The sequence below is a fragment of the Xenopus tropicalis genome, chromosome 1 (assembly GCF_000004195.4).
Source record: "Xenopus tropicalis strain Nigerian chromosome 1, UCB_Xtro_10.0, whole genome shotgun sequence".
In the NCBI taxonomy this organism is placed as follows: Eukaryota; Metazoa; Chordata; class Amphibia; order Anura; family Pipidae; genus Xenopus; species Xenopus tropicalis.
Window position 1 is genome coordinate 79,109,362 of NC_030677.2, and position 23,784 is coordinate 79,133,145.

The 23,784-nt window shown below is 38.3% G+C and overlaps 1 protein-coding gene across 2 annotated transcripts; it reads right to left on the reverse strand.

Annotated features, from left to right (window-relative positions):
- Positions 1-23,377, reverse strand: ppm1k (protein phosphatase, Mg2+/Mn2+ dependent 1K). 2 transcript variants are annotated; one of them, XM_004911082.4, is made up of 7 exons: positions 23,218-23,377; positions 14,272-14,802; positions 13,317-13,417; positions 6,973-7,138; positions 5,412-5,556; positions 3,722-3,856; positions 1-3,119 (listed from the first exon to the last, which is right to left on the reverse strand). In XM_004911082.4, the coding sequence occupies exons 2-7, from the start codon at positions 14,715-14,717 to the stop codon at positions 2,988-2,990; spliced, it is 1,125 nt and encodes a 374-aa protein (XP_004911139.1). In that variant the 5' UTR covers positions 14,718-14,802; positions 23,218-23,377; the 3' UTR covers positions 1-2,987. The 2 variants fall into 2 exon arrangements, with proteins under 2 accessions (XP_004911139.1, XP_002938669.1); XM_002938623.5 differs by lacking the exon at positions 23,218-23,377 and adding an exon at positions 16,833-16,962.
- Positions 23,378-23,784: the final 407 nt, after the last annotated feature.

The following is a 23,784-nucleotide window of genomic DNA, read 5'->3' on the forward strand; positions in this document are numbered from 1 at the left end:
TTATATTAGGCATAGTTTATTCCATACAAATTCACATATCCCTATATACAACTTTATATACAGGAAAAATCATACAATTCTTTATGTTCAAAAGTTCATTTTACAATATCGGTGGATAAAAAGTGCACAACATCTGATCAAAACTTTATTCCCAGTGGAAAAAAACAGCTCACAGTGAGCCAATGGCCACACACAGAGTAATAAAGTTAGAAAATAGCTGGCGACACACAGAAAGAGTAAGATGCTTCACCACTGCATTTCTTTGACACCAGTTTACTGTTGCCCACTTTATGGGGCTTTTGTGGGACCATTCGGAGTGATTGGAACTGAAATTTCTGACAATTGATTGCCTTATGTGTAAGGTTATCCTGATCATGGGCCCCAGTGATTGCATGTAGTTTAAATACAATTTATTTGCAATTGCTGCAACCCAGCAACACTCTGTCAGTGAAGATACTGTCCCTAATGGAGAAGGAAAGTTGCAATGACTTGGGTTGCAATGACTTTTTATTTTAATTAGTCATAAGACTAGTTAAAAAGTTTGGCTTTTCACTTTACTGTGCATGTGTACCTGCACAAAGAAGAAGCTAGAAGAGGATCGTTCCATGGTGCTTGGTGGGAGAATCCCAGGCTTGGGCAGTTTTCTGCTAACGAGCACCGGTCAGGGGTCAATTAAGTAAATATAATCCTACTATTGGCACCCCAAGTCATTGTGACTTTCCTTTAAGACAACAGTGTGCTGCTGGGCTGCACCAATTGCAAACAAATTATATACTACATCCAATCAGTGAATACAATCACTGGGGGTAGGTGCCTAACTTTTGGCACACCAGAGTGATTTTTGACTTCTCCTTTAATAAAGGTCCTGTTTTTGTAGACAAACAGATTTCCACTCCTTTTGCTGAGCATCTGGGGTACTGCAACTGGTTATTGCTTTCAACTGATTACATGTGTTATATACATATTTGACATTGGATTTAGATATTTTCAAGTGCCCCTGATTTTTGTGCTTACTGCACTGGTGTATAATGGTAAGTCATTGGTTGATACAAAATCAGAGTCAGCAAACCTCTTACATGCTTCCTGTGTGATCTGGTAGTTCTGCCCATTGGATCAGTGCAATCTTGCCACAGAAAATCACAGGGCAATGTTTTAACATGTGGCTAGCTTATGTTTTCTCAAGTGCAGCGATCCCCAACCTTTTTTGCTTGTGAGCCACACTCGGATGTAAAAAGTGTTGGTGAGCCACACAAGCATGAAAATTTATTTGAGAATGTAAAATAATGGCTGTCATAAGCTATGTGGGCTGCTGGCCTGCAGGAGGCTCTGCTTGGAGTAAAACTGTGTCTCTGTGCTTCTAAATATTGTCTCCAAGCCAGAGATTTAAAAATGGGCACCTACTTTGAGGGCACTGGGAGCAACATCAAAAGGGGTGGTGAGAAACTTGCTCAAGACCACTGGTTGGGGATCGCTGCTCTAGTGCAATACTGAAAATCAGACCTGTGCTATAATTGCAAGAACAAACAAATACAGGTGTGTGTTTACTATTTTTTCCTAATTATCAACCTTTCATATACATTTGTATGCCAGTTTATACAATACAATACAGTGGACTGAATAATTACTCTGACACTCAATGGAAAGAGTAACCTTTGGCATACAGCTGTTGCAGAGTTACTAATTCCAGCTTTCATCCACCAACACGTCCGCTAGAGGCATGCGGGGGTTTGTAGCTCTGCAACATAAGAAATGCTTAAGGTTCCCTCTATCCCTGTTCAGTAAGTCATTTTTGCTTAATGTTTCACTTGTCCCAAAAAGTGTGACTGCAGGACCCAGTAAGTATTATGAGGAGATTAGGTATGAATTATAGTAACACCCAACAACATTCCCTGTGGTGACCCCTGAGCCTGTCTTTCAGCTTCCCTAAGGGCTCTGGCACACAAGGAGATTTGTCGCCTGCGTTTTTTCCCCCTGGCGCTTTGGCGACAAGTCGCCACGACAATACCCACGAAGAGATTTCATGCGAGTTGAGCTCCAGGCGATCTGCTACCCATGGTACACTCAACAGTTAACCCCCCCTCATGTTTACTCAAGTCGCTCAGAAAAGGGTCTGTGTGCGATTTGAAACAGCAGGCGATTTGAAGTAGCCTCGTATGTTTTGACGCTGGCGATTTCAATTGATTTAGCATTGGCGTCTTGTCGCTCGTCTTGTCTCCAAATCGCTCTTTTAAAAATCGCTGGCGACAAATCGCCTCGTGTGCCAGAGCCCTAAGACTTCAGACAGCTAGTGAGAAGAGCACAATTGACAATACTACTCTTGACTTACCAATTAAAAGGTATTTGCTATGTACAGAAAATTACACACAATTTACAGATCATTTCAAAATTTCAGAGCTCAGACAGCCATGTTATATAAATAATAAGACAAAGAAAGAATCACTGCTGCAGTGCAACATGAGCATTAAAGTGCTGCACTTGTTTGTGCCAAAATATTATACTGTGCAGAGTTAATGTAGGACAGGTTTTGCATTCTGGAGTTCCAGAGAATTACCAGCATCCCCACAGTTACTTGTGTCAGGGAATTCTGGGAGAGTGCAACATATTCATATTCCTGTAGTGAAATGTAACAGTTCATGTCTCCCTTTTAGATGCATGAAAGCATCCCACCACTATTTACATTATAATCACATTAGAAGGAAAGGAAGGTTTGCCTTTATTCTGACAATTTTCACATTACGTACCGACCTTATTTAACAAAACCGTTTGTTCCCTTTTCCTTAAACTCACAATAGTCCACCTAAGGGTTCGTATTCATACATAAGCTGGGATAATTTGAACCAGAGTCATGTTTCTCGTCCACAGATGGAGTGACCTCAACCAAAATACCATATTGGAAAGCCAACTATATATATAAATGCAGAGTCACACACATGTTGTGCTATGGGTACAATGGCCCTATGCCAAGATGTACAGTTCCAGTAGTCGGATTAAGCCCATCTCCCGCTTGATGCAAAGCCACGGCTGAAGGAGAAACTCACTTCAGAGCTCTTGTGCTTTCCCCAGGCCCCGAATGGGACGACAATAGCAGTGCTGTTATCTTCTGTGCCATACTGTATAGCCTGGGGAAGAGAGCAAACAATCCAGTAAGATTATAAGCATCCACATTCTGCATTTTAAAAGTCTAATCTTATCAACTTAGTTTTAAAGGAACAGGGATTCTTCAGTTACTCATTTAGGGCTGTGGCAGTCGGGGAGACTAGTCGTCCGTGACATGGGAGATTTGTTGCGGGCGACTAGTCTCCCTGAAATACCCCGAAATCACACATGTTATGTTTTGGGGGAAATCGCAGAAGTTGGGATGGTATTTCAGGGAGATTAGTCGCCAGCGACAAGGGAGATTTGCCGCAGGCAACTAGTCTCCCCATCTGCCACAGCCCTTAGGTACCTTGAGAATGAATGTGCGAATTGCAGGCGCAGTCTTCCGTTTATTTGCGCGTTCATGCATGCGTCGCGTTCGCTTAAATTTTTTTGCTTACGGTGCGTACATTCATGCCTTTAAATGTGATGCGTGTTGCATTTCCGCCTCTCTGTGTGCGCCGCATTGGTCTCCGGGGGAGCGCGGCGGCCCAGTGCCAAGCAGTACACGGTGGTTGGGGACCCCTGCATTAACCCACAAAGCTAATTCAAAATGTAATCTTGAAATAAGCAGAAAACATGTTACCTGCTCAGTGAGCACCTGCGCTGCTTCTTTGGGATCATGGCATTGGTTAATAATATCGCAGATTTCCTGACTGTTCACAATGAAATTTATGCCATCAGTAGTCAGCACCAGGAAACCATCATCTGCGTGTTGCAGCTGCAAATTTCGAGACAAAGAATTTAATATTAATACACAGTAACATAAGTATGTTGACAAAAGTTGACAAAAAGACACTTCCATCAAGTTCAATAATAAACAATTAAAAACAAAGTAGACTATTGATGGACGGTTTTTCTATATAACTGTATCCAACACTGCATACAGACGGGCATTAGAGGCTGAGGAATGCACTTGACTGAGAGCTGCAGTGAAATTTGAAATAAGAACTCCACACTCAGTTGTGAATACAAGCAGGCTAAATGGGCACTATTATTATTTATTGATCTTCCTGATTATTCTTCTAATAAAAATATACACAGATGAATGCATACTGGCATTCAAGGATATTCTCAGATTATAGAATGTTGTTATTTATACCACTTTGCGCTTTAGAAAGGCATTTGGGTTTATTAATTAAATGGGGTGAAGTGCAGCTGTTCCTTGTGCCCTGAGGTTTTTTAAAATGCAGGGAAAGTCACGGCTCAGGTTATATACATTGCTACCGACATTTATATTCAGCAGTACTGAATATTCAGAAGTGCTCACTTGTGCACCTAATTTTTTGTGACAGGCACAAGTTCTATGTGAACAGGCCCCAAAGTGATGCCCATTTCCCCCCATCCCCCTTCTTATACCATTAGCTAAGAAAAAATACAAATAATACTATTGCATCATAACCTGTGCAGAAGAAAAAAAAGGCACTGTATTAGGATATATACTGAAAATGCTACACCTTTATACATCAGTGTGGTTGTGGTATTGACACAAAAGAGACTGGCAATGCCTCAACAAATTCCCACTGTGTCCCTCTTTACAATTTTTAAAAGTAGGGAGGTGTTATTTGGGTTACACATGGGCGGTACTGAAAGTGTCAGCAACCAGGCAAAAGGGCATCAGACAGAACCCCCTAAATGTGCTCATTGCCCATACAGAGGAAAAAAACATAGAAATATGTCTAGCATACAGCAGGTATAATATTCCCCTGCACAAGACTGCCTTTAATACAAAAGGCAATACAGCATAAAAACAAAGAGCCAGAGGAGGGGAAAAAACAGTATTTGCCTCCGATACTGCCAGTACCACGTTTCAAGCATGGCAGGCTTGCTAACATGCAAAACATCTTCTAAGAGCGTGTGATAGCAATACAGTGACCTTTATTTAATCTTAATGTAATGACGCCAAGGTCAAACCGTGTGATTCACACAAGGTAGGAAAAATTTCCACACACTGCACATGCAGTTTATAAATAGAATGAAAAGCAAAGCATATTTGGAAGTTACTTGATACTGAAGTAAAAGAATGATCTATATCCAGGGCCTGACACTGCTTCCCTTAGAGAGATTTAGTGTGTATGACCAGTGTGAGCAGTCCAACACACCTAAATTCTGGAATATTGGTGGGGGGAAGCGCTTGTATAATTTTAGTTGTTAAGGCCAGGGCCCAGGTCAAATTCTGCACCAGAGCCCATGGCCTTTTAGTCATTTCAATTTTTATCTAATGGGTGTAGTTGAACATTATAACAGTTATTATAATAAATGGAATGCAAGCTCACCTTTATTCGTTTGGTTTCAGGTTCAGCTATAACTCCCATGGTTTTCAGGTCCAGATCCCCTATACTTCGGGTCATTGCAAGTCTGCCATTCACATGGGGCTGCCCAAGGCTGTTCCAGGTAACAAAGCCACCACTTTCCCTAATTCTATTAACAAACAAAATATAAATATTTAGCATGATGAAGCAACATAATACATGCATAATGCATGATAAGGTTAAATGAAGCCATTATTTTATTTAAAACATCTTTGAAATGGCAATTATTTGCCCAGATAAATGTTTTGATGGCATCCAACAAACAGAAACACATTTTAATATCTTCATTCTAATATTGAGTTTGGATGTAATAATAGCTGCACATTTTGCTGCAGTTGTTACACTGCTGAAATACAAACATCTGTTCGGGTGTTGTGGGTTAATAAACGGTGTGCAAACTTTGCTTGTGTTACTTGACATTTGCTAAATTACATTATGCTATGTTTAAATAAATGATGTTTGTTTTGTGGAAGGTGTGAAAGAAAAATAATAAAATGGGAGAAATACAGAGACAAAATTAGCAAATATTACAGCTTCAGCACAACACTATTCAGGGGTAGTCACTAATAGTATTGGGGTAGGCTGGTTACTGTATAAAACAAAACACCAATAACAGAAAGCGGTAACATATATTTCCTCTCCAAAACTTCATACTGAGGAGATACTGCACCCCAAATATGTAATTAGGTGCAGCTGTCCTAAATCAAAACATAAAATGTAAGTATGTATGTATGCATGTTACTTTATAGTATGTGTATATAACAGTGTCCTGTGTCGAGCCACCAGAAAGTGGGGGGCCAAGCCTATGTGTAGTCTTATGCAGCTGGATCCTAGATGATGTAGACATCCTTATTCCAAGACAATTTGCTGGTTTTCCTTTTTTAATTATTTTTGTGGTTTTTGAATTATTTAGCTTTTTCTTCAACAGCTCTCCAGTTTGGAATTTCAACAGATATGTCATTGCTAGGGTCCAGTTCACCCTAGCAATCAGACAGTGACTTAAATGGGAGACTGGAATATGAATTATTGAGGGCCTGAGTAGAAAGTGAAGTATTAAGAAGTAGCAGTAACAATAAAACTAAAGCCTCATAGAGCAAAGATGTTTGACTACTGGGGTCAGTGACCCCCATTTGAAAACTGAAATTAGAGAAGATGACAATTTAAAAAACTAGAAAAACAGTTTATCTGAACAATGTCTTTATAAGCAGATGCACAATACACCCACCAGAAATTTGGCCTCTGTCAATGCCTAACAAGCAGACAAGCACAGCATGGAGGTCAGTTAAACTTTCATCCAGAATTGTATCTATCTATTTTTGTCCTGCATACTGCTTGAATCAAAGTATGAGTGACTCTTATATGATGTTCCAGTACATAGGTACATAGGAAATGGGCTTAGATATTGAGCATTAAGTATCATACCAGTGAGATATTACACTGTTTTTAACTGTTTGGCCCCTCTGTAACGTATCTGCATATAGTCTTTTCACTATAAACGTATAATAGGTTTAGAGTGTGAATATACCTTAGTTTTTCCTCCTTTCGTTCAGGTGTGTGGTCAATAGTGAGCTTAACAGGCTTTCCTCTCCGACATAAAAGTGCACGACTGTCCCCAACGCTTGCCACCACAAGCTCAATCCCATCCCGCAGCAAGGCCACTGTCGCAGTAGTTCCACAGGTCAAAAGAGATGCTGAAAGGCCACAACCAAAAGATTTGTTGGAATTTTTAACAGTGATTTCGAAAAATTACTAAATCCAGAAATACAATCAACATGCATTAAAAAAGATGGCATCTGTAATGTCTAATACACAAATCACCAATCACTAACCAATACTGTATTTATTATATTGTGTATTGCTAAAAACATATCTGGGGGGGGGTTCATAAAAAGATTGGTAACATGATATTTTACTGTAAACGTTTGCAGTTAGTGTCTGGTTTAGTTTATATCTCAAGGGAATTTAATTTCCAAAGATACAAGCACTGCAGAAAGATGCAGCACAGATGGCAATGAACCTGTCTATTAAATGAGGATTTATGTACTCTGGGGAGTGAGGGCTATAGACTTGCAATGATATGTCACTTGAGCAGTTTCTAATGTAAGCAGCCATTCAATATGAGCCAACACAGTGTATGAGGAGAGATATTCTGGGGGCCTGAAAGCAGCTTCTCACAGATGGTTATGTCACTGACTGGAATCTATCCCAGTTTTCCCTCGAAAAGTTTCTGCAACAAAACACAGAACTGCCATAGATAATATGTTAATATCCTGTATTTTATATATGTACTGACAATTACTGTGATTGTGGTGCACTGTAGGGAAATATTCCTGAACTAGAAATCTGCAATTCTTTGTAGTTTAAATGCAAGGTAAATCTCACCAGTTCTCTGCATTTTGCCAATGACACATTTCAAGGGGAAAATCAGTACCCAAAAAGTGTTAATATAAATGAAAATACAAAGTTCCACTTAAGCAGCATGCAGTTGAATGGAATAGTTCTGGCACCCCTTTCCAAATGACATATTCAGAGAAAAAGTAGTAATGTTACTGCACAGTTACATTATCTTTCATGAACCTTAAAACAATAAACAAAGCAAACACTAGTTGAGGAAGGTACTAAAGTTTGGACACCCTGGTAAGTCACTATTTAGTAACACTGCCTTTGCCACAGAGCATGGACCTTGTAGTAGGGTATAAGGCCGGCCTACACATCACTTTATTAGACATATTTCCCCACTTTTCCTTGCAGATCACTTGATATTTTAAGTCTGGGGAATGTGAGGACCATTCTAAAACATGCAGCTTGCTGTCTTTAACTGTGGTAGCTTTAGAGGTATGTTTAGGATCATTGTCTTGCTGAAGAAGCCATACCCATTTCAGTTTGTGGGTGACTATTTCACACTGGCATCCAGAATTTACTGATACTGCTTGGAATCCATTCTTCCCTCTGCATGTACAATGTTTCCTGTACTTGCAGTCACACAACCATGTGCATAATATATCCACTCCCATATTTAACAGTTGGCAAGGTGTTTTTTTTCCATCAAACACTGCTCCTTTTTTCCTTAAAAAACCTTTGGGAATTGTGGCCAAAAGTTAAATTTTCATTTCATCAGACCACAGCACTTCCACAAGGTCTCGTATAGCTTGTATAGATGCTGTTTTTTATACCTCAGATACAGGCAATGAAGTAGCAGGTAAGGCTTCCTCCTAATGACTCAATGCAATGCTGCACCATGCAATGCACTACTCCTCTGAAGCCATATGAGTGTTTGCGTTTTTGGCCAGCATACCAGCAATTGTTTGTGGAAGTTTTCTTGCTATTTCAGATTTGGCCTTGACTTCCACAGCCCCCCTTAGCTGACATTTCTTTGAGACATTTGTAGGCATCAGTAAGCTTCATTTCAGAACCTCACTCAGTTTCTTAGAGGACGCCATGGCAGTTCAGTGACAGTCCCAAATTTGGGGTGTCATAGATTTTATTAAGCTATTATGGCCTACGAGGTAATTAGGGTCAGGTACCTTGTAAAAAAAAGTGCTTATTACTTGCCAAGTGAAGGGATGCCCAACTTTGGCACATGCCACAATTACTATGTTCTTTGTTCCTTTGTTTTAATGTTTATGGAATAAACTGTAACTGTGCAGTACCATTTGCAAATATGTTGTTTAATACACTAATTCCTGTAGTAGTTGCCTATTACTTTCCCTTTAAAAAAATAACTACAGATGTAATTTGCAAGGGGTACCCAAACCTTTGCTATTAACTGTAGTTCTATTAAATTTAAGTCAGATGGCCTTTACATTTTATGGACTTTAAAAAATCAAAATCTGCTAGGAATCCTAAAAGTAAAGGCAACTTCGGAGTAAAATAGGTTGTTATTGATATAAAGTGATTGTAGGTGCAATTATAACTCAGAATCTTACTATCTGCATTTCATACTCTAAACTAATTAAGAGTAGGCGTTAAGTACAAAATGGATGTTTATTCATTTCTATCTGCCTTTCTACAGACACACCCCTTAAGCACCACAATCAAATCTGCTTTAGTATTCAACCATAGAAGCCATGTTTTGTCTGTTGCCAGTTTAATATTCATAGGACCCCACTGTCATCTCAGCTGAGAATGAATAGTGGAAGTTATATTTCTTTATTATTTTGAGTTGTTGCCTATCTCTACTAAATAATTGAAGAGAAAAAAAAGTAACAAAACCAAACAAAATTATAAAAAAGATAAATTATTCCAACATTTCCACAACATTTTCAGGCTACTTTCTTAGATTTTGGAACTTACATGCAATATTATTATTATTATTATTTATATAGCGCCATCAATTTACGCAGCGCTTTACAGAATAAGGTTTTTAGTAGTATTAAAATAACCACCTTCTGATACATGGCAGCTGTGATTTTATAGACACTAATAATACTTTTAAACATGTTATTCAGAAAGCTCCAAATTACAGGAAGGCTTTTTATCAAATAATTCAGATTTTAGAAAATGATTTCCTTATTCTCTTTCTTAGTGGAAGTAAAACAACCATATTGGGTTTAATTAATGTTTAAATGATTTTTCAGTAGACAAAGGGGCTGATTTACTAACCCACGAATCCGACCCGAATTGGAAAAGTTCCGACTTGAAAACGAACATTTTGCGACTTTTTCGTATGTTTTGCGATTTTTTCGGATTCTGTACGAATTTTTCGTTACCAATACGATTTTTGCGTAAAAACGCGAGTTTTTCGTATCCATTACGAAAGTTGCGTAAAAAGTTGCGCATTTTGCGTAGCGTTAAAACTTACGCGAAAAATGCGCAACTTTTCGCGTAAGTTTTAACGCTACGCAAAATGCGCAACTTTTTACGCAACTTTCGTAATGGATAGGAAAACTCGCGTTTTTACGCAAAAATCGTATTGGATCCGAAAAATTCGTAAAGAATCCGAAAAAATCGCAAAACATACGAAAAAATCGCAAAGTACCGATCATTACGAAAAAAACGCAATCGGACTCCATTCGACCCGTTCGTGGGTAAGTAAATCAGCCCCAAAGTGTGGTGATCCACATTACCAAAAGACCCCATATATCCAGAAAACCCCAGGTCCTGAGCATTCTGGATAATAGGCCCCATACCTGCACCACATTTTATGATTTTTACATTATTACTACAAGTTTAGTAATGTGATATAACCAAACAAAATCAAAATATATTTTACTCATTAAATAAACTGTTTGTATAATCTGATGACAAAATGTACCATTTTAAGAAAATATGATACTTGCCTATTTAAAAATAAAAATATTATCTTTTACAGCTTTGATTTTTAAGCGGTTCCAAAACCATTAAAATAACATGAAGATGTTATGTAGGTAAATTTGACACTGTATTTTTATTTTTAGCATCATAACATTCCCCAGCCCACCACCAAAAGAAAAGAAAAAGAATTTCTTTGAAGAGATCTTAACACTCACTGGAAATTTTTTCTATATCATGTTCACCTCAACTAATGTGACAAAGTAGATGTTGGGACTCTCCTGTAGTCCAGCCTAGGAACGCCTGGACTCCTTCACCTGGGACAAAATATAGCAGATCTCTCATTCCACTGAAGCCCAGCATATAGCGTCCAGGGCCTCCAGTTGTAGAGCTGCTCACCAGGTGCAGTCCCTGCCACAAATAACATGTACACAGAGGCAAATAGGAAATTCACCCAAAGGGTTTCATTGGACATAACAAAGCAGTAACACCAAGGATGACACTTCAGCAGCAGGTGACATTATAGCCAGCAATAAGGAATAGCCATTTTATGGTCACACCGTAGAAGGAAAAAAGTAAGTGTAGATGTAGTATTCTCTTTCAACTGATGGCTATACGTAAGAAAGATTTGTAAGCTTGGCTACACTTAAAATAGGCTACCCTGCAAATCAGTTACACTTTTTAAATTTTAATTTTGGCAGGGGCATGCTCAAAGTGCTGGCTCTATAACAGCTGGAGGAGCAGAGCTGTTTCACCTTGTACAGTAGTCAGAAATGAAAAACAAAATTCTTCCTACTTTTTAAGAGGTACAATGGCTTTTTAGTATTCATGGCTCCTCAAACTGTAAGTAAAAGTGTAGGTTTGCTGTTATAGTATGGAACTGCGGCTTTTTGCATCCTTGATGTTATAAGTTAAATATCACAGTTACTTAATCATGTATAAGTATCTATTATAATTTAGTAATACATGAATTACATACAATTTCCTTTACTCTGGACTATTCCAAAAGTCATTGCACTAAAAAACATTAAAACAGCTGATAGCTACATCATTGTCTTCAAGCACAATAACTGTTACCTTGCAGGTTAAATATATTCACATAAATATGCAGAAGTTGCCTTCATTCATTTTCAAATAAAGATAATTTGGCCAGACAATTTAGAATTACTGTTGCTGAACTAAATACAGTGCAATAATTGCACTTTGATCATTAGTTTTTTGTTGATATTTTGCCACCATTCTCATACGCATGTGTAGGCTCAATTTGCCACTAAGGGTATTCCCAACTGCTTAACCCTCCTGTCAATTAGCTTAGCGCAATCTGCCTAAACCAGTCAAAGAACTGACTGATAGACTTCAAGACCATCACTGAACACTATTTTTCACAAAATCAAATAGTCTAACTTTGATTATAATTACATTTAAGAAGGTAGTTTGCATGCAGGCTAAAGTCGAAATGTCAGTGAAGATGGAGACACTATAATGGTCATACTATTCTGGTTGATGGTACATTCAAATGTATCACATTAAATGTTCTGATTCTTCAAGATCTGAGTATTTTTACACTCTTCAAGATATAATGTATTTGAGCTAATCACATTAGAGATATTTCTTAAATACAATTTGAGAAAAGTTGAGATTAGTTTATTAATCAGTTCAAGGGATTTGGTACCCGAGATTGCAAGATGATTAAAGACGGTCACATAATTTTTGATAAATGTGCTTCCTAAAGAACCCAAGGTGATTTGCTTACAAGTTTTTTAAAAACAGAATAGCCAGAGTAAACTAATAAATTGTTTTACATGATTATAATGAGAGTTCATTCATGAACACTTTTAGCTATTCCAGTCTCACTTACCTATTTGTTAATCCTTTGGACACTAGCCTAAAATCTGACTAATTTTACCCATCACAGCAAGCACAAGATTATCATGAGATGCATTTACAAAACCAGCTGGCTAATGCCATCCAACAACATTCATTAGTTACTGGGAAGTTTCAGCAAGCTCAGCATAGCTTGAAAGTTCTAGGTTCTCACAACAGATTTGTCACGCCACTACTGCCCATCTCTAGCAGCTGGAAACACAGCAGTCAATTGCTGTGAATTACAATGGGCTTTGCAGCAAGACAAACAAGAAATGCATTTTAGGTGCTCAACAACTGGAATAACCATGTGATTTTTTAAATCATAAACCACACTAAACAATCTTTGAAAGCATTTTGTGGAAAAAATTAAATATTCTTTCATGGAAAATATAAGTTACAACCAATGCACACTGGAGATTAAGACAGTTACAGGTCACCTGCATCCAAAAACTCTAGGTCACTATTTGAAGAAGGGACTTTGATATGTGGTCTCTGGCATTCTGCATTTACAATTCATTAGTAGGTACAGTGGAACAAATTACTGCTGAATTAGGGATTACCCATTTAGTACTTGCATAAATTCTAAAGAAAAAAATAAAATCAGAGGTCCACAGTTCAGCAAGGTACTGAATAGCATGCAAAAGCCATGGCACTAAAAACCCTTGGCCCATTAATTTACATTCAATTGTTTTTTCACATTTTAGTTTTTAGAATACAACAAAAATAAAGTAGTCACATAAATAATGTACCTACCATTAACAGAAAGATGAGCATGCCTTGCAAATGCTTTATCGGTTTCTAGGAAGGCCTTCACCAGAACTTTTTCCATATCATGCTCCTCAACAAGGAACTCTCTGTAAAGACGAAAATAATCAATATATTAATGAAATGCGCACATGAAATACTGAGAAACACTGCAGTTCTAACCATGATTTACAGATAAGCTATACTCTGATATTATGCTGAATTTCCATATTTTCTGTACATGCCCATTATTAGACTCCCTGGGCTGAGCAGCACAGATATTGATAGCCTACCCTCTAAGAACTGCTTGCAAACTAAATTTAGATGATATAAACAGCTGCAAAGCTCACATTCATATCAAGATTCCAGCTGCCTTGTGGGGAAAAAGGTTGTTGAAACTGAAGTCCCAGCCTAATTTATTGGTGTATATAATTATTATTTACTTATATTACGCAGACATATTCTGCAGCACAGTTATTATACAACATTCACATCAATCCCAGCCTCAGTAGATCTTACAATCTAAGGCCCTATCATATTCACCCTCACTACGGTTATTTTTATCTTGATCTGGTTCCATCTGAATATATGGAAAGGGTTTTTTATAGTGAAAGCTGTGAACGAATTCCCTCCCTGAAACAGTTGTACTGGCTGATACATTACATAGCTTCAAGAAGGGTTTGGATGAAATACAGGGATATGAGAGATAGCTCTTAGTACAATTGATCCAGGGACTTGACCGATTGCCATCTTGGAGTCAGGAAGGAATTTTTCCCCCTCTGTGGCAAGTTGGAGAGGCTTCAGAAGGAGTTTTTTTTGCCTTCCTCTGGATCAACTAGCAGTTAGTTAGTTAGTTTTTTTAAAACAAAAGAAAGGAAGGCCTATGACATACAGCCATTGGCTTTATGATAGAAGTATGAAAAATTTGTGACAAAAAAAAATAGAACAAAGATATTTTCCTTACTTGATATAATCCTCCATGAATCGATCACAGAATTCAGCAGCTGAAGCTCCACCATGGCCATCATATACAGCAAAATATAATACATCTGGTGTCAGGCGGGCCAATTTAAACCTGTCCTCATTTTCCTTCCTCTTTCCCAACTGAGTTGAGCAGCCAACTTTAGAAAGATTGATGCGAGGAATGAGCTTGCCATACTTTATGCTGGGTGGAAGCTGAATAGGCTCATCAATCCTATTGTCCCAAATACCAAATGAATCCCAAGTGGCAGGACGCCCACTGCCATCCAAGTCAAAACGTGCAGAGAAACACCTGCGGTTAATGGAGAAGCAGTGTCTGGTTGAAGTAGTGCAACTATTTTCTTGCAGAAGGCATAATGTCAGCAGTGCTCGTCTTTTCACTTGACACCGTCCATTCCTTACAAGGGAAACCAAGATAGCTGTTGACATTCCTTGATTAAGCTTGACTTCAGAAAAAAAATACTTCTGTTTTCAATCAAACTGCTTGAAAACTCTCAGTACTGACCTTCTCACTCTGTAACAAAATAAATAATTACAGTAAATAAATTGTCCTGGAACTTAAAAGGAAAGGTTTTACATACCTGCACTGGAATGATAAACATTTTACTTTCTATAGATTAAAACTATACAGTTAGTAAATTTAAACTAGGGTTGTCTACATCATACTGTTCAAAGTCAAAGGGTGAAGCACACAGAATTACTATATCAATCCACATTATATTATATTGAGTTAGAAGTTGTAGAGTCTTGCAGTGGTTCAAGTACCTGGGTGATACATTTAAAAATGTGGGTATTTTGCAGGTAGGATTTGTGGTTGCAGGTATGTGTATGCATTCTACTCCATTTTCACCTACGCCTTCCCTCAGATGATACATTTCCAGTCTAGTAAGACTTCACTTTTGTCATCAGGGTGGCCAGCAGGAAGCAGGTTGGGTTGCAGACAATGTATTGCAGGTCAGATCAGGTAGCAAGTTCAGGTTCTTACACACTGGTGTTTCACCTTGCATTCTCCTGCAGTGGATCTCTCATTAAGTTGTGTTCCACCTGCATTTGCACCTGCACATACTTGAACGAGTACTGTCTATGGAAAAATGGTCTGCATTTCACCCTGCGTGCAAAGCAGGAGAGATTTACTGCAAGACATTACAGGGCAAAATGTCTGTGTATAACAGCTCTTTAAATGCTAGTCTGTGTGCAGGTCTTCTTATTAAAGTGTAATGTAACTTACATATCACAACACAAAATATAAAAGCAATTAACACGGTAGTTAAAGGAGATCAAAACCCACAAAAATTATAGATGTAAATATTCTCAAAAAGCTTCTTTGAGCACATATGCAATTTAGATATATATTTTTTTTCTGTGCTTTCAGCTCAATGGAGATTCGGCAACCCTATCTCAAAAATCACTTAAAATAGAAAACTAATGTAAATTGCAATAGTGTTTAGAGGACCACTCTAAATAAATTAAGCATCATCCATACATTTCAACCCATCAGTGTTTAATTGTTACCTAGCTTCTAGCTGAACAAAAGAAAAACTGAAAGATTGCCGTTTTTGTGGCTTACATGTAAATGCTAGCTCAATAACAGCCCTTTAGCAGAAAAAAATCTATGCCTCTAATGATACCCTCATATTATTTTCTGCTAATTCAATGCACATGCTCTGTACTGCTTTCAGTTACTAAGCTTAGAGACCCATTCACAATATACTGTATTAATATAAATGTTACAGTATAAGGTTTTTTAATAATTTATTCAGCTTATGCATGGCATCTCTAAAACCAGTGCAGCTAGCATCAGTATTTAATGATCAGCCCTTTAGCATCCCCTTACATGATAGCCCTGTAGCATCAGCTTATATGATAGGCCAGCAAAATTTTCTTCTTCATAAACTGCAAGGACTCCCAAAGCTTAGCTTTTCAAGTGCTTCTCAAAACGCACTGGGCATGTATTTATAACCAACACTTCTAACAAAATCGAAGATGGGTGGGTCCTGTGACAAGTTTGAACACCTCGATCATTACTACTATAGAGATGCTGAACTGTTGGTGCAGTTGGTTCAGTATAGAAAATATGGAATTTAGCTATATTTACTTTTAGGGTTTAGATGATTTTGAAGAATCTGCAAGCTAAGTTAAGTGCAGTTTCCAATAGCAACCAATGAGGTATTTCATTTTCTAACTAGTTCAAACATAATTGCTGACTGGTCACTACCAGGAGCTTGACCTTATGCAGTTTAGTACCTATGTTCTTAAATAATTCATTTCTGCATGCATCTTTTCATTATACTCTTTATACTATGCTAAGACAATTCCACAGCATAGTCCCTTGAAATCTAGATGTGTAGGAACTCTTTCTTTTCAATGCATATTCTGCCCAAATGGTGAACAGAGCCATTAAACATTTGCTGTTTAAAAATCTCGGTCACTAAATCCCCCATAGCGTACAGGGAAGGTACTGTGTCCTCCTCATCTCCTAGAATTATATGTCCCCTTGTATCTGTATAGTGACCCAGAAAAAATATGGTTTAAATCACATTTTACCTCTTAAAACTGAAAAGACATCGGAGCTGCAGAGATATCCTCTCTGCTTAGCAGCCAGGATACAAGGAGGGTGGTCGAGGCTTTCCTTTCTCCCACAGGAAGTGGTCATAACTGTGAGTGACAATCAGAACTCTGCAGTAGCAGCCCAAGTCCTGCCTGTCTCTGTGCTCCCAGGCTGATCATATTGTATTTCTGCTCATAAGCGGCGCTGCAGCTTTCAGCAAACGGTAAAATTATATTCTGTCCCATTATCTATTAGATCTCTTTTGCTGCATGCCTTTGTGAGTGATATGAGCCTGTCACTAAGCAGGGCAAGGAACGATCATGGCCTCATTCATTTTAAAGGAGAAAGTGGTGTGACTATAAACAGTCCATTCTGTGTGTGTATATATATATATATAATATAAATGTCAAAATAAAAGACTAAATTGCAAATTATTCAGACAGTGTGACAATTTTTAAGTCCTGGATCATTACTGTTGTTGAATCTTTAGGCTGGTGCTATATGCACAGTATTTAAAGTATGGCATTTCTAGCCATATTCAGTTTTAGGGTTTAGTTCTCCTTTAATGTAGGAAGGACTACATAACAGAAGTAGTATATTGTAGTTATGCCACTGGAAGGGGTGGGATTTGCATTTTCCCTTGGAGCAATAAAACATTGGGGTGACAAAACCTACAAATCTTACCTTTTGTCATTACCCTTAATGCCACTACAATAACCAATTGAACAGTAACACGTACAATATGCTGGGGCCTTTCTGCATGGAGAAACATGCTTTCTTGATGTATGTTAATAGCATTTATCAGAAAGTGGCCCACTGGCTGTCCCTCAACAATAGCTACCTAAATCAGAGGGCGACAGAAGTTTTTTGTTTTTTTAATTTGCCTCCACCTAATACATGCTATTTGAAAAAGAGAAAAAAAAATAAAAAAATTGTTTCTCCATGAGCAGGAGGCTCTCTGTCTGTCATAGAGGTACAGCTGCTTCTATTTAAAGCTAAAGTCAGTTGTTCTGTGGAACATACTATCTGTCATTCAGTAACATATCTGATGGAGGACCCACAGCTCATAATGGACAACTACTTGCTGCTTATAAACTAAAACTCCCAGAAATCTCAGATGATAAAAGCTGTCATTTCTATAAATAAAGTTGATTCATCTATCTGCTAACATAATGCATCTCGGCTGAAAGAAACTATTGCTCATTTGCTTATGTGTCTGGGACATTTGCCATAGTATGTCTAACGCCAAATAACCATAATGGGCAAGAGATAAAGTCACAGGGCCTGCTGCATTTCTTAATATCTCATATTACAGGATCCCGAGAGACAGAGTGAACATTCTACTACATTCACATTACTTTGTGCTGATATCACGGTTGCTGGCAGGTAATGAGCTGAGGAAACATGACAGAGACTTGCAGAAAGAGCATAGAGCAACGTAGGGCAATGCAATAAGATAGGCCAGAAGCAGATCTGCTCTCAGCAGTCATAAGATGGATGTGCATAGAAAGCTTGTGACTTGGGTTTGCAATTACTCATACCAACTGATTTAAGTAACACTTGGAATACGTACCAATCCAGAAATCCTATATACGATTTCTTCTGCATTGAAAAAGTTACCAGTCCACCCAGGGGTGTAACTAACTTATCACCTGCAGCGTATACTGCATGCACTCTTGTGTTACACACTGCCACTCCCCATTTGTCTTTAAAGGACATGTAAACCCCACACACACAAATTTAATCAGTGAACAGCCTCTTTGAAATCTTTTAAAGGAGAAAAAAAGGTAAAAACTAATTAAGCTTTATCAGAAAAGTCTATGTAAATACAGCCATAAGCACTCACAGAAATGTTGCACTGACTTCTCTGTCAAAAGATTTGTTGTGTCTGTAATTCATGTGCCAGAGACACGCAGCTCTCTGCTCATTCCCCTCTCCTGCTCCCCCCTCCCTCAAGAATGCTAAGAACTCACTCCCCCCCCCCTTAGGAATGTGGATCTGAGCCAATCAGCAGGAAGCTGACTCATAGTCCTACAAACTGAGCATGTATACTTGGTCTCGGTCTTGGTGCAGGAGTGAGGCATTATGGGACCTTTCTTTACACAGTTTAGTGGTTTTTCTTCCTGTTTGGCTTCTGATCATCTGAACAGGTGAAATATGGGGAGACTTAAGGGCACTATAGCGACAACTGAAGGTATGCCTGCAGCTTGAGATTAACTCTTTATTAGCCTTTCCTTCTCCTTTAATAGATATCCAGAGGTTATTAGTAAGGCTGCAATATCTCTTTAATCATTTAGATTTCATTTAGAAAGAATCAGAAGAGGCCGGAAAATAATTAAAAACAAAAAGAAATAAATAATGAAGACCAGTTGAAAAGCTGCTTAGAATTGGTCACTCTATAACATACTAGTTCAACTAGTTCAGTCAATCAGATCAAACACAGCCCAGCTGCTCTGTTACTTCTCTGTGCTGCTCCCAGCTCCACTACTGATGGGGTGCCACTTGTTTATATACTTGTGTTCAGCCCCCTTCCCAAAGACATCAGACAAGGGGCATGTGACCAGCACATTACTACTACCCACAGTCTAAAGGTGGCCATACACGTTGCAACAACAATCTTTTGTGCGACCATTGGTCACTCATTGGACTCTGTAATGTTTTACATTGCTCCTAGTTAAAGGGTAAATATCTCTCTCACATATATATGTATATACACACACACACATACAAACAGAGAGAGAGAGTGAAAGAACATATTCAACCTGAATTACATGATTACTCTTTACAAGTACATTAGAGGGGATTATAGACAGATAGTGGTATGTTCTTTTTTTCCCATAAAAAGGATTAGTGCACCAGAGGCCACCCCTTTAGGCTAATGCCACACGAGGCGTAGGGCGGATATTTTCGGTAAGCGGAAAAGCGCTTGCTGAAAATTCAGCCCTACGCCTCCTCCTACATGTGCCTGCACCCGAATGAATGAGATACGCTTTTCCACTTGCCGAAAATATCCACCCTACGCCTCGTGTGGCATTAGCCTTGGATTAAAGGAACAGAACTTTCATTTCCTAGTGATGTTGTAATGGCAGATTCTGTTAATGCCTTTAAAGGAGACATATCCTATAAAGATTAAGACTGTACCAGTGAATTATACGCCTCTAGATATAGAAGGAATGTGCTTAAAAAAGTTGTGTTTCAGACTGATTTATTGAGAAATTCCCCCAAAACCCCACTAGCCCCGCCCATCTGTTCCACTTCCTGCTGGCTGAATTCTCCGGGGAGCCGGTGGCCCTCCGTACACTGCACTGTAGGATAGGAACCAATCAGCAGCTAGGCTGACCTGATAGGGAACTGAAGCCTGCCTTTGCTTGTGTGACTGCAGGGCTGTGATTGGCTCTCCCCCTCCTACTGTGCTTCTGGCAGGGACCGTTAGGACACGCCCACTCTTCATTTCAAACATGGTCAAAGAAGAGATAGGATCTATAGGGAGCTCCAATAAAGGGGCCATTGTTACAGATAGGATTAATGTTTAGCCCAAAGGGGAACCAGCACCGTATATTATTCATAATTGCCTACAATATTAGGGTTTTTCCCATTTATCCAATATGTCTCCTTTAAGAGGGGCCTGGATGAGTTCTTGAACAAGCATAGTGTCCAAGGCTATTGTGATACTAAAATCTACAGTTAGTATAGAGGTGGGTATATATGGTTTATGTATGTAAGTTTATGCATAGGCCAGTATAGGTTTACATGTGTGCTGTTGGAAGGGATGATTTATTCAACTCAGCTTAATTATGAAACAGCACTGCACAGCTGGTCGGGTTTTTTTATTCCATGTCCTAGGTTACAGAGAACTAGTGGTAGTGTTAAGCACACAATTTTCTAATTATTACAGTTGTAGTGGGTCAAATTACACTGCTGCAGAAAGTCCCCAGAAGTTCTATGGGTGTCATCTGGCACAAATAATGTATTATTTGATAATGTGTGCATCATACATACATTCAAGGTGATAAATGTGCAGCAATAGGCGCACACTGTGCTTTATAAGTTTATAAATGGTGCTTTATAAATACTTGTCAATAATAATACTAACTACTAAATATTGAGGCTGTGACATTAAATGTTTTTATGTCGATTGTACCTAGCCAAGTATAATTTCCCTGCAGCTTCTATAAAGTGTCACCTCTTGGTGTTCTGTTCCTAAGAGTCATACATATTACAAAAAAACGACAGCAGAGGGCAGCATCAAGGTATCTGCTTCCAATTTTTTTTGCAAAGTATTTCAGTAACTCATCCTTAAAGGAACAGTAACATCGAAAAATGAAAGTGTTTTTAAGTAATTATAATACAATGCACTGTTGCCCTGCGCTGGTAAAATTTGCATGTTTGCTACAGAAAGACTACTATAGTTTATATAAATGGCTGCTGTGTAGCCATTGGGGCAGCCATTCAATGTTTCTAAAGAAAATACACCAGTTGTACTGGTGCAGGGCAACAGTACATTAAGAATACAAAAAAGAGAGGGGGATTGATCAATGCACATTCCCTGGTCCCGTTTCATAAGTAAATTATCTATGCTAGTGCAAGTATTTGCAAAAAACAGAGGTTTTATTTACAAAATTATGATCATAAGATTGGTAAGCCACCATACCATGTTAAGGTAAACCCCGTATGGTGCTCCTATCTATTTACCTCTGGTCATATTTTTAATATATTTAATAGATTCAACCACGGGTGACTAATCTCCTTGTGGACCATGGCCCTTATTGCTGAGAACACCATATTGATGAACGTAAAGTGCTGGGAAAGGTAGCGCAGATTTCCCATTTCTGACAAACCTCCATGTGTGCCATCACACATATGTTGGACAGGACCCAAATAAACAGAGCTTGTACTAAATATAGGGTCTGCCTGTTCTTTTTATTCTCAGATTAATCCATGTTTTTAGGTCTAATCTTTATTTTGTTTTTACCCCTATTTTTGTTTATACCCCTTTCTCAAGCAACCTTCGTTAGTATTGATAAAGATCTATATACAATGAACCCCACACCCCCACACACACATTTTCCCTTAATCTTGTCTTTATCTCATGGTTATATTAGTAGTATATTATTATACAGGGGCTGAGTAAAGGGACAATATAGCTTTTTTCCCCCACAGATAATTTTGTTACTACTTAGAGTTGTGTATATTCTTAGTTCACCCTTGACATATAATCCTTTATTTATGAATTTCTGACACATTTTCTCAGTACGGGCCAATTAACCTGCCTGTATGTTTTTGTAACTGTGTCCAGGCTGGATTTGAACTCAGGGCCCCTGACTAAAATTGATTAACAATTTCTGCAGATGAAAGGCTCTGATGAAATCCTTGTAAATGGTATTGCTGCAAAACTTCCAGCCCTCTCAGAATTCTAATCACTTCCTGCTAGATTAGCAACAATAGGTTTGGCTTAATACCAAACACCAATTTCAACATTAATAAAATTCAAAAAAAATTTGCTCTGAAAAGTGACATGAGTTTGGATTCAGTTTGGTGCTATGAATTAAACCATAATGAAAACATTATGTTAAAGATAAATATATAACCAATTAAGAAATGTTAACCGGTATAGGATATATTATACGGAAATACATCATCCAGAAATCTCCGAATTACAAGTGATTTCCTTTTTTTTCTGTAATAAAAAAAAAAATACCTTGTACTTGATTCTAACTAAGCTGCATGAATCCATATTGGTACCAAAACAATCCTGTGTGTGTTTCACTCTTTGCTGCCAGTGTTTACACTTGCTACTTTCCCTATGACAGAATTGCCCCAAGCGTGGCGTTTACACTGACAACATTACACAAAATAGCCATGCAGAAATTGACTTGGAAGTCAGTCTGATAGCTGTATACCTGTTAATTTCCTCCAGCATAAAAGGGGGAACAGTTTTATTTGAATAAGTTTATTCATGTAAATAGATTTCAGATACAAAAAAATATATTGTAATATATACTTTATAAATGGTGCTTAGTAATGTAATCAGTTAAAATTGATTAGTCTTCCTGTTACATGACTACATTATAAAAATTAGTCTATCCCCAGTTGTAAAATATGAGTCACCTCGATGTCCTGTGTCCTGGTCAAAAGCACTTGGCCTTTGAACTTGTGCTTTTATATGGCTATGGAACTCCACAGTGTCTAATATTGTTAAAATGTATTAAATAAATCCAACAGGTTTACTGTGCTTCTCTTTAAAGGTCAAAGCATTAAGGCTGTCTGGACAATCAGCCTAGCTTTATGCATGAAAAAGATAAAGGTATGCATGACTGAAAAGGGTTAACAAATACGAGCATTACCAAGTGACGCAGCCTTAGCTACAGGATTTCATCTCACCTTGATTAATGTTCAGGCTTGAATATCTTGATTAAAATCAAAGAAATAGGGTCCCAGATGGTGCAAGCAGCAATAGGTATCAGCTAGAATCATCTATAAGCTTACACCGCGAGAGGAAGCAAGCATATGACAGATGCACACCCACCTCCTGTAAATGAACCGAGCCAATGTAATGGGCGTTGCGTATGTAGAACAGTAGTGCTTGTTGTTTCCTTAACCAATCACAGCTACACTTTTCATGGAAGCTTTGAATGCTGGGAGGTGGATGCAGTTACATTGCTATTGACAGATACACACTCCCCTTTTTCAGCAAATGAACTAAGCCAGCTCGATGGGCGTTGCATGGAGCACAGCAAGACTTAAAGAGAACCTATCAGCTTTCAGTTAACAATAGGAATGTGTTTAGAGTGCACAAGCCGACTTTCTCAAAAGTCAGAATGCAAAGCCCCATGGGAAAAAAATATAGCTGAACTCTCCTGAGATTACCTCTCAACCGTTTGAATGTGCAGGAGAAGAACGGAGAACGAAGAACAGAGAACATGGAAGAGAGGTTTTTTTTTTATTGTT